General features: G+C 42.3%; 1 protein-coding gene across 3 annotated transcripts in view; it reads left to right on the top strand.

Moving 5' to 3' along the window:
- PASK (PAS domain containing serine/threonine kinase) overlaps window positions 1-12,182 on the top strand; it is a 139,038-nt gene that overhangs the window by 65,523 nt on the left and 61,333 nt on the right. For 2 of the 3 annotated variants that reach the window (XM_073674544.1, XM_073674543.1), the window contains exons 2-3: window positions 6,753-6,920; window positions 10,785-10,945. In XM_073674544.1, the coding sequence (XP_073530645.1) occupies window positions 6,773-6,920; window positions 10,785-10,945 (309 nt within the window). In that variant the 5' untranslated portion in view covers window positions 6,753-6,772. Of the gene's footprint in view, window positions 1-3,961; window positions 4,052-6,752; window positions 6,921-10,784; window positions 10,946-12,182 lie in introns of all 3 variants that reach the window. The other variant, XM_073674542.1, reaches the window with a different exon arrangement.

Raw genomic sequence — 12,182 nt, 5'->3', positions numbered from 1 at the left:
TAAAACACAAATAGTAAATGAGGCACGGCCACGACGGACCATATTATTAATCTTGGCCTACCACCAGTACGTAATTAGTCTGCGGGAAAAAAAATCTGACACGTCCGATTTTGATCCGAGTGTCAGATCAAAATTGGCAATACAAGTCTGTAAATAAAATCAGACCGCACTAGGATGACCAATTTTCATGGACTGACAGAAAGGACAAGGTGGAAAAATGTTTGTTTTTTTTTCGGTGTCCGAGAAAAACTGATCAGAATAATTGGACTGTGTATGGTATTTTACGCAGTTAGTGCAGAAAGTGCACAGCATACATTATTCTTCTCTTGTAAACTATCCTTAAAGGGAACCCATAACGACAGATAACACTATTTTTCTCTTAATCTATGACAGCACACCTGAGAGGGGGATCCGCCCACCAAGGAGAGGAAACCTACTGAAATAAAAGGGTGGCACCTCTCCCCCGCATCAATTGGTTTCCTGTCCTTGATGGGAACCTTGTGCTGAAATCCGAGGATGTCAGTGTCCGATCCATGATCCTGCCGGAGATCCCAGACATTCTTACTCAAGGCCCAGTATTCCACACTCAAGTGAAGGGCTTCCATCTAGCAGCGTGGAATTTGAAAGGGCAATACTGAGTCGCAAAGGTTTCTCACCAGGTTTAGTCTCCACCTTGTTAAAAAAGTAGGTAGCCGATAACAAGGATTTACTGCAGGACATGGAAAAAAATTCTTGAATTTTCAAGATGGCCTTTAGGAGAAAAGGCTCCAGTGGGTCCCATTATAGAATTCCTACAGTCAGGGCTTGAGCTAGGATTAGCGACTAGTACCCTTAAGGTTCAGGTATGAGCCTTAGGCGCGTTCTACAACTGTAATCTCGCGGCCAGTAAGTGAGTGTCGCGATTCATAAAATCCTGTGGTAGGTCCAGGCCAGTCACAATCCCAAGAGTTCCCCCATAGGATCTAAATGTGGTGCTACAGGCTTTAACCAAGGACCAATTTGAACCTCCACATTATTTGTCGGCTAAGTTTATTACCCTTAAAACCATTATATTGGTGGCACTAACATCGGCCTGCAGGGTGAGCGATATACAGGCCCTGTCCATATGCCCTCCTTTTACACATATATATGAGGATAGGGTTATACTGAGGCCTGATCCAGCCTACCTTCCTATGGTAGCCATAAAGTTCCATAGGAGCCAAGAAATTATCCTGCCCTCCTTTTATAATAACCCTAGGAATCCAGGTGAGGAAAGATTCCATAGGTTAGATATTAGAAGAACACTGGCCGGCACTTCCAAAACTAGAAATAGATGTGAACAGGTCCTAACTAGGAGCTGCTACCTCCATACCTCCAGGTAGCTGCTCCTAAGTAAGAACCTGTTCACACCTATTTCTTGTTTTGGAAGTGCCGGCCATTTTTTTCTGTTTCTACGTATAAACTTTGACTGAGCACTCCGCCTCTATGCTACAGGCGATTTTAATTGCAGCAGGACCTTATTATCCCACACACAAGCAGATATATTCTCTTTGAGAGGTATTCACATTGATAGGGTCCTGGTATTTTGAGAGACGCCTTACCGTGGCTACCAAGTACACATGAATTGGCCAATTTATGAGCTAAGATTTCTCATTTATTTCTATTTTTTACAGCAGTAATGCTATTCATATTTCATGTATTTCATGTTCGCATACTTAGCGTTACAGTGTGCTGCTTTGTTTGTTGGTTACCCTGTTGTTCAAACCCCGTATCCAAGCTCTTACCCCAACCTGCTGCCTCTAACGTGAAAATATTTCCAGAGTTCAACCTTTTCTCAACCATCAAATTTACTTAAATGTTAGTACATGCCCTCATCATCTCCCGCCTCTACTACTGCAATATCCTCCTCTGTGGCCTTCCTGCTAACTGTCTCGCACCTCTCCAGTCTGTACTTAAAGGGATTGACCACTACTTTATATGATCCCCCAATGTATTCCCTCAGGGCCCATAAGTGTTTCTCTAAATAACTTGCGGTGCCTTTTCTGCCTGTGAGCGGCGCTGTCACTGGCCGCTCACAGGCATCACGTGACCCCCGGCTGCAGCCGGCTCTGACATCACAAGTCCAGGCTGCAGCCGAGGGTCCCTCTTCTGTGTTCCACGGTGGCTGCTGGGTTGTAGGCGGGGTTACCCAGCACGTCACACCCGGCATCCACCGCGCGCTCTCCCTCTCCTCATTCACTGGGAAAGTGCGCGGTGGACCCAGCCTACAACCCAGCAGCCACCGCGGGGAGCGCGTCACTGATGTTACGCCTCACTTGACGTGACATCAGTGACGGGTCACGTGATGCTTCTGAGCGGCCAGTGATAGCGCCGCTCAGAGGCAGAAAAGGTACCGCAAGTTATTTACAAAAACACTTCTGGACCCCTGGGGGATACATTGGGTGGGTTCATATAACTTAGTGGACAACTTCTTTAACTTCACTGCCCGACGAATCCTCTCTCCCTGCTACTCCTCTGTCACTTCTCTCTGCCAACCCCTTCACTAGATTCCAGTTCCCCAACGAATCTAGCTTAAACTACTAACATTGACCTATAATGCTGTCCATAATCTGGCTCCTCCATATCTCTCCAAATTAATCTCCCTATATAATCCCACACGTACTCTACGGTCGTCATAAGATCTCCTTCCATCCTCTGCTTTCATACATTCCTCACCCAATCACCTCCAAGACTTCTCCTGGGCATCGCCATCCTCTGGCACTCAGTGCCTCAACACGTCCGATTATCTCCCACATTTGTAACCTTCAGACACAACCTGAAAACCCATGTATTCAAGAATGCCTACAGCCTGCAATAACCCTGCTGCTACCTCACCACCACCGGAGCCGCCGCAACCTCCCGACCTACTGCAGAATGTAAGCCCATGAGGGCAGGGTCCTCTCCTCTGTATCTGTCTGACAGTCTCTTTATAAGATTTTTTTATATATGCTATGTATGTAACCCCTTTTTCACATGTACAGCACCATGGCCCTTGGCATTAAGGGTGCTTTAATAATAAATAATAATAAAAAGAAAACGGAGGCTGCTGAGAAGAAAAAGGTTCATTTTCTCCTGGGTTCCGCACTCTCAGTACAGCGGTCAAGCACCTTTCTAGCGCAATTAACCTACAAATTAACTTGTAGCTGCAGGTTAATAACTTTATCCAACCTGACAGGTCCTTTGCGGTGGACGTGTGATTGCGAGTATGCGATTTGCATGCAATTGGTCACGTGCCAACTAGATGTACGCAGCCTTGCTCGATGCAAGTGACTAGAGCGAGGCCGGATATGTCTAGTCAGAATGTAACCGGAAGCATGCAAATCTCATAATGGCGGTCACCTGACCATCCGCTCCCGGCACCGGAGACTCCTCACAGCTCACAATGCGTCCGATGTGAGGATTCACCAGTCTGCAGTCACATAGAGTAACTGCAGACTTGTACTGTAGGGCACAGTTTATTTCAAATCCTCCATAATAACAATGTATCATCTTGCTGGTAATGGAACAGGAAAGCAGTGGTAATGACTCAGACATGGACCCAGCCTTAGCTCTACTTTCCTTACAGCCATGGCGTGCAACTGTATGAATATGTAAAATTGAAATTTTTATGCAATAAAAAAAGTTTTTGTGTAGTCCCCGTCATTTTATGACGTAGCTACATGTAATCCCTATCTTTCTTGGCATTGTCATAGGGCGTATTGCCGTCCACTCCGTATTGTCAGTGCATTATTAGAGACTATTAAGATCTGTCGAGAACAGGCTGACACATGGCGCAGTGACAGCTGTGCACACACGTGACGGGCGCTGCTTTCTTCTCGACTGCATCACGCTTGGCTTCTCACTTTCTCTGTGTGGGAAGACAGGATACTCATTCTTCACCTTCTGTCATCAGACACTCGGATCATTTCTCAGTATGGACTGGTCCCTTTCTTCTATTATGTAGGTCAGTGGAGGAAAGATTGTACGCCTCAAGAAAATCTTGAGCAGTCTGGATTTGGAGCATCAGGATATCTAAGGGTGACTTGTCCTGGAGGTTAGTCCTCACAACTTACTTAATACTTAAGAAGGTGAATCTCTGCATGTGGCCATATTACTGATATGTGATAAGGTGCCCCTACCCTGCTAAGGGTCCATACTGCACCTCCAAGTGCCTCTAACTCTTATGAAGGTATGAAGCGATATACAGGGTGGTCCAAAAGTAGGTGGCCAGAAAATAATAACATTTATTTTGATTTATATATAAAATTATATTTTACTAACACAAGCATAACATTGACAATTACATTTTATTCTGAACAATAATACAAAAGCCCTTAAATTTTATCAACGCAGGCGCTCAAACTGTTTTCCATTGCAATTTGCACAGCTTTGAAGTCGCCTCTTACGCTTCGACAAACTTTTTTTGCACAAGACTCTTTGGGTATTAATTTCTTGAAATGCATCTCTTATGTAATTTTTCAAATCACTGACACTTTTTGGTTTTCGACTATAAACTTTGTCCTTGAGTACTCCCCAAAAGAAAAAATCCATTGGGGTCAAGTCTGGTGAACGTGCCGGCCAATCAAGTGGGCCTCTTCGGCCAATCCATTTATTAGGAAATGTGTCATCAAGATACTCGCAGACTACTCTTGAATAATGTGGAGGCGCCCCATCTTGTTGGAAATAAAGGTCATTTGAATTAGGCTGTTGCTGTAACTGGGGAACAACTTGATTCATTAGAATTTCGAGATACTTATCTCCTGTGACTGTTCCATCAAAACATATTGATCCTAAAACACCAAAACTTGAAATACCACCCCAAACATTGACACCAGGCTCATTTACTTGTTGCTCTAATGTTAAATGTATGTTCTCATTATACCAGTAAATACAATTATGTCTGTTAATATGGTCGGATAATTTGAAAGAAGCTTCATCACTCCACATAATATCTAAAATTACAGGATTTTCTTAAATTTTGTTAAGCATAATCTCACTAAATTGCAGCCGCCTGTCTGGATCATCCTCCAATAAACCATGAATTAGACGTGGACGATAAGCTTTCCACCCAATAGATTTCAGGATTCGCATGATAGAAGCTCGTGAAATTCCCAATTCCAGAGAGGCTCTTCTGGTGGTCTTTTTTGGACTCGGAACAAATGTTTCAGCAACAAGTTGTTTATTATCTTCTGTACAGACTGTTTTGGGTCGACCAGGTTTTGGAGCATTAAGGATTGAGCCAGTGGCATTGAATTTGTCATGAATGCGGTAAATGGTTTGTCTCTTTGGGGCTTGAGTACCAAATGTTTTAACCCAATTTGCTCTAACGGTTTCAGCATTTTGAGATTTCCAATACTCTGTTAAAATCCATTTCCTTTAATCTGTATTTTAATTATTTGCCATTATGTGTTATCTGAATTATTTGAAAAGAAAACAGATTTGGGGGAGATCTATCTGTGAAACTGGCTCAGTTGCCCTTAGCAACCAATCAGATTCCACCTTTCATTTTCCAAAGAGTCTGTGAGGTATGAAAAGTGGAATCTGATTGGTTGCTAAGGGCAACTGAGCCAGTTTCACTTTACACCATGTTTGATAAATCTCCCCTTCATAACCTTATTACACTTTCTGTCCAGCTACTTCTAGACCACCCTTTATATATCTTTTAGGGAAAAAATCTTGCCTTGCTTCATTTGAATAGAACTGATGTGCAGTTCTCAGCAGGAACCAGTACAATGTGAACAGAGCTGTGCAGTCCGGCTGATAGAAACTAACTGGTAAGGGTCAGACCTTCACCGATCTGATATTGATGACCGATCCTAAGCATCAATATCATAAGGCGGATATCACCTTTAAGGCTGTGTGCCCACGTAGCATTTTTCAAGCGTTTTTGATGCGGAATTTCCGCAGCGTAAACGCTTGAAAAACGCTTGGTAACACGCACCCCATGGTCCCCAATGGGATTCCGCAAGTTCTATGCACATGCTGCGGATTTTTCCGCAGCGTTTATGCTGCGTTCAAAAATCCGCAGCATGTCATTTAATTTTGCGTTTCCGCAAGCAGAATTGCCTTTGTTCAATGCATAAAAAACGCAAGGCAATTCCGCATGTGGAAAACGCGTGATAAACGCGCGATAAACGCGTGCGGAATTCCGCATGCGTTTTTCCGGGAGAGGACTTGCATTTATGCAGCAGAAATTTTCTGCTTCATAAATGCAACGTGGGCACATAGCCTTAGAAAATGATCCCTTAAACAGATCAGATTTTCTTACATTGTATAGCGCCACCTGGTGTTCAAGGTGTATAACAATATGCAGGTCCATGTAATGAGTTGGATTCTGGTGGACACACATGCTCCATCATCTTCACTACCGACAGGTTTCTGCTTCCTGGACCCATATAGAATTATACTGCCATTCTATTATGGATTTTCAAAGTAAGTACATTAGCCTCATCAGGTTTACGAGATCTATTTAATAATGTATGCAGATTGAATTATGAACTCAGGTGACAGATCTGCTTTAAAATATCTCAGCAATACTATAAATAGCATTATGAAGTCATTTCATCATGATCTGTGATATGTGCGGCAGATATTACATGACTGTCTTACCGTGCACATCTGTTATGGGAAAGTTTTTTTTTTCTTTATTCTGTCTGAGATTATTGTAAATTTCATTGTTGAGCAACTTGTAAGACACCGGTATTGGATACTGATTTATTGGTTATTTTCACCTATAATGTTGTTTTTCTGTTTAGGGACCACATTGTTTTTAAAGATGGCAGCTTCAGTGATACCACAATCCCCTAATTCTCCACTGCACAGTGTTGCACTGCTAAGCAAGTCCTTTCCCCAGCTCCCCAGCCCAAGAAGAAGAAGACATGGTGGGCGAGCGAGGAGCCACTGGAACACAGCCAGCCTGACAGGTAACATTCACCAGTATACAACACCTGGCAAAAATTATGGAATCACCGGGCTCGGAGGATATTCATTCAGTTGTTTAATGTTGTTGAAAAAAAGCAGATCACAGACATGGCACAAAACTAAAGTCATTTCAAATGGCAAATTTAGGGCTTTAAGAAACACTAAAAGAAATCAAGATTAAAAATGTGGTACTCAGTAAGGGTAATTTTTTTCAGACCAAGCAGAGGGAAAAAATTATGGAATCACTCAATTCTGAGGAAAAAATTATGGAATCATGAAAAACAAACACACAAAAGAACACTCCAATACATCACTAGTATTTTGTTGCACCACCTCTGGCTTTAATAACAGCTTGCAGTCTCTGAGGCATGGACTTAATGAGTGACAAACAGTACTCTTCATCAATCTGGCTCCAACTTTCTCTGATTGCTGTTGCCAGATCAGCTTTGCAGGTTGGAGCCTTGTCATGGACCATTTTCTTCAACTTCCACCAAAGATTTTCATTTGGATCGAGATCCGGACTATTTGCAGGCCATGACATTGACCTTATGTGTCTTCTTTCAAGGAATGTTTTCACAGTTTTTGCTCTATGGCAGGATGCATTATCATCTTGAAAAATGATGTCATCATCCCCAAACATCCTTTCAATTGATGGGATAAGAAAACTGTCCAAAATATCAATGTAAACTTGGGCATTTATTGAAGATGTAATGACAGCCATCTCCCCAGTGCCTTTACCTGACATGCAGCCCCATATCATCAATGACTGTGGAAATTTGCATGTTCTCTTCATGCAGTCATCTTTATGCAGTGCCTACAAGTAGTATTCAACCCCCTGCAGATTTAGCTGGTTTGATAAGATGCAAATAAGTTAGAGCCTTCAAACTGCAAACGAGAGTAGGTTTTATGAACAGAAGCATAAATCTTACAAACCAAAAAGTTATGTTGCTCAGTTGAATTTTATTAAATTTTAAACATAAAAGTGTGGGTCAATTATTATACAACCCCTATGTTTAATACTTTGTGGAATAACCGTTGTTTGCAATTATTGCTAATAATCGTCTTTTATAAGACCTGATCAGGCCGGCACAGGTCTGTGGAGTTATCTTGGCCCACTCCTCCATGCAGATCTTCTCCAAGTTATCTAGGTTCTTTGGGTGTCTCATGTGGACTTTATTCTTGAGCTCCTTCCACAAGTTTTCAATTGGGTTAAGGTCAGGAGACTGACTAGGCCACTCCAACACCTTGACTTTTTCCCTCTTGAACCAGGCCTTGGTTTTCTTGGCTGTGTGCTTTGGGTCGTTGTCTTGTTGGAAGATGAAATTACGACCCATCTTAAGATCCTTGATGGAGGAGCGGAGGTTCTTGGCCAAAATCTCCAGGTAGGCCGTGCTATCCATCTTCCCATGGATGCGGACCAGATGGCCAGGCCCCTTGGCAGAGAAACAGCCCCACAGCATGATGCTGCCACCACCATTCTTGACTGTAGGGATGGTATTCTTGGGGTCGTATGCAGTGCCATCCAGTCTCCAAACGTCACGTGTGTGGTTGGCACCAAAGATCTCGATCTTGGTCTCATCAGACCATAGAACCTTGAACCAGTCTGTCTCAGAGTCCTCCAAGTGATCATGAGCAAACTGTAGACGAGCCTTGACATGACGCTTTGAAAGTAAAGGTACCTTACGGGCTCGTCTGGAACGGAGACCATTGGGGTGGAGTATGTCACTTATGGTATTGACTGAAACCAATGTCCCCACTGCCATGAGATCTTCCCGGAGCTCCTTCCTTGTTGTCCTTGGGTTAGCCTTGACTCTTCGGACAAGCCTGGCCTCGGCACGGGAGGACACTTTCAAAGGCTGTCCTGGCCGTGGAAGGCTAACAGTACCATAAGCCTTCCACTTACGGATGATGCTCCCAACAGTGGAGACAGGTAGGCCCAACTCATTGGAAAGGGTTTTGTACCCCTTGCCAGCCTTGTGACCCTCCACGATCTTGTCTCTGATGGCCTTGGAATGCTCCTTTGTCTTTCCCATATTGACCATGTCTGAGTGCTGTTCACAAGTTTGGGGAGGGTCTTAAATAGTCAGAAAAGGCTGGCAAAAGAGATCTTTAATCCACACATGTGAAGCTCATTATTCTTGGTGCCTGAACTACTTCTTAATACTTTTGGGGGACCAAACAGAATTCTTGTGGTTTGAGGGGTTGAATAATAAATGACACTCTGAATTAACTTTTAACGTTTTAAAAAAAAAAAAAAAAAAAAAAATTTGCTGCAGTGCATTTCCCACTTCCAGGCTGATCTACAGTACAAATGTCACAATGCCAAGTTAATTCCGCATGTGTCAACCAGCTAAATCTGCAGGGGGTTGAATACTACTTGTAGGCACTGTATATCTTATTGGAACGGCACCAAACAAAAGTTACTGCATCATCACCTTGCCTAATGCAGATTCGCGATTCATCACTGAATATGACTTTCATCCAGTCATCCACAGTCCACGATTCCTTTTCTTTAGCCCATTGTAACCTTGTTTTTTTCTGTTTAGGTGTTAATGATGGCTTATGTTTAGCTTTTCTGTATGTAAATCTCATTTCCTTTAGGCGGTTTCTTACAGTTCGGTCACAGACATTGACTCCAGTTTCCTCCCATTCGTTCCTCATTTGTTTTGTGGTGCATTTCCTGTTTTGGAGACCTATTGCTTTAAGTTTCCAGTCTTTATGCTTTGATGTCTTCCTTGGTCTACCAGTATGTTTGCCTTTAACAACCTTCCCATGTTGTTTGTATTTGGTCCAGATTTTAGACACAGCTGACTGTGAACAACCAACATCTTTTGCAACATTGCGTGATGATTTACCTTCTTTTAAAAGTTTGATAATCCTCTCCTTTGTTTCAATTGATATCTCTCGTGTTGGAGCCATGATTCATGTCAGTCCACTTGGTGCAACAGCTCTCCAAGGTGTGATCACTCCTTTTTAGATGCAGACTAATGAGCAGATCTAATTTGATGCAGGTGTTAGTTTTGGAAATGAAAATTTACAGGGTGATTCCATAATTCTTTCCTCAGAATTGAATGATTCCATAATTTTTCCCTCTGCTTGGTCTGAAAAAAATTACCCTTACTGAGTACCGCATTTTTAATCTTGATTTCTTTTAGTGTTTCTTAAAGCCCTAAAGTTGCCATTTGAAATTACTTTAGTTTTGTGTCATGTCTGTGATCTGCTTTTTTTCAACAACATTAAACAACTGAATGAACATCCTCTGAGTCCGGTGATTCCATAATTTTTGCCAGGGGTTGTAACAGCAGCTGTACCCAAGGTCATTATCTGTGTTCCCCAAAGAGTGACCCGTCACTTGCTGAAAAAACAAGTTAAATACCTTGGAAAAATCCCTGAGCGTGTCTAATTCTGTCACTCTTTTCCATTTGTTGGAAGCAATATTTGTTGCTTTTGGAGCACATTATGTGGAATTTCTGCTTCTAGTCCAATTGGGTGTTTCTTTAGAGTCTTCTATGCGATTTCACCCCTTCCCTCCAGATGCTGCTAATCACAGCCCAGAGAAGATAATGAAGAAACGCACAGTTGGTCTGGAAGTATAGATTCCACATATTGCGCCTGAAAAATAACAAATGTGAATATCTCTGCGATGTAGCACAAATCGGAAAAGAGCGGCGGAATCAGGTGAGCGCAGGGATTTTTACAAAGAATTTAACCCAATTTATTTGAGCAAGTGAAAGATCAACCTTAAAGGAATTCGGAGTGTCCAAAATAAGTCCTAACTGAATTTATACTCAGCAAATATCATTAACGTTGACATCGTAGCAGGTTTTTGCTGATGGAATCTCATTATGTTATATATTTTTTCACAGGGGAAGACTGGAGCTCTTACAGTCTCTCTTCAACTACTAGCAACAATCTTTTGCGCTCTCCCAGCGGTCTACCTACCCCAGACGACACCATCCACTCTCTACCATCATGTGTACGGAGCTCAAGCAGAGCTGTACTGACTGTGAACACCAAGACCACACAGGTATTACAACACTTATCCTGGTATGCCGCCTGATGGTGTTACATAGGAATGGCGGTGTTTATGTTCTATAAGTATGCACACAACACTCTAGGCAGCTAATTAATTTTCTTTGAAAACCAGTAGAAAATTTGATTCCCAGTTGAGTTCCCTTGTTAGCACCGCATCAATTGATGAAGCAGAGCACGGCGATTAAGCAAGGATTATTAAGACTTTTGATGTGGATTATATATGTCAGTGTGGGAATCCAAAAAAAAGTATAAAACAGGCTTATTGCCTAGGAAGTTACTAGGAACACTATTGCACAGATTTATTATTTAAAATAAGCTTTTTAATTGCAGTATTAAACAACTTTCTCAATAGTCTTTATAAAAAAGTTTCCCTTTTGCTGTTGTAGAGTCTGTGCCACTCCTTCATGTAGCTGAATGTTCCGCTGCTTCTGTCATAGATTGGTGTTAAATTAATTTATTGGGAAAACACCTTTAACTAGCTTAAAGATTTTGTGCAAACAAGTGGAATTCAGCTAAATGACTAAATGCAGTGATTTGTAGCATCGTAGCACTTAAGAAAAGGAGGATGGAAAATGTCTATTCCTATAATTCTTTTATGGTTACAGTGATAACAAAATTAAGCAGTACACCTTAAAAATGATGCAACTGCACCAATATCATCAAAGGAACATAGAGTTTTATTAAACCCCATTCACTTTTAGCGTTCTTTAAGGCTGTGTGCCCACGTAGCATTTTTCAAGCGTATATGCTGCGGAATTTCCGCAGCGTAAACGCTTGAAAAACGCATGTATATCCGCACCCCATGGTCCCCAATGGGATTCCGCAAGTTCTATGCACATGCTGCGGATTTTTCCGCAGCGTTTATGCCGCGTTCAAAAATCTGCAGCATGTCATTTAATTTTGCGCTTCCGCAAGCGGAATTGCCTTTGTCCAATGCATAAAAAACGCAAGGCAATTCCGCATGTGGAAAACGCGTGATAAACGCGCGAAAAATGCGCGATAAACGCGTGCGGAATTCCGCATGCGTTTTTCCGGGAGAGGACTTGCATTTATGCAGCAGAAATTTTCTGCTTCATAAATGCAACGTGGGCACATAGCCTAATTCTGAGTTTTAAGTTCAGATCCCACCCTGACAATCCACAGGTAATTCACATCCATGACTTTCTCCACAGTAGTCATCTGTGTCTGTTCTTCATAAAAAAAATTGAATGAATGTTTAGGGATTGTTT

The sequence above is a fragment of the Phyllobates terribilis genome, unplaced genomic scaffold (genome assembly GCF_046119375.1).
Source record: "Phyllobates terribilis strain yellow unplaced genomic scaffold, ASM4611937v1 Scaffold_3__8_contigs__length_932513732, whole genome shotgun sequence".
In the NCBI taxonomy this organism is placed as follows: domain Eukaryota; kingdom Metazoa; phylum Chordata; class Amphibia; order Anura; family Dendrobatidae; genus Phyllobates; species Phyllobates terribilis.
Note: the sequence above shows the minus strand (reverse complement) of the source record. Positions and strands in the feature narration are given on the sequence as shown.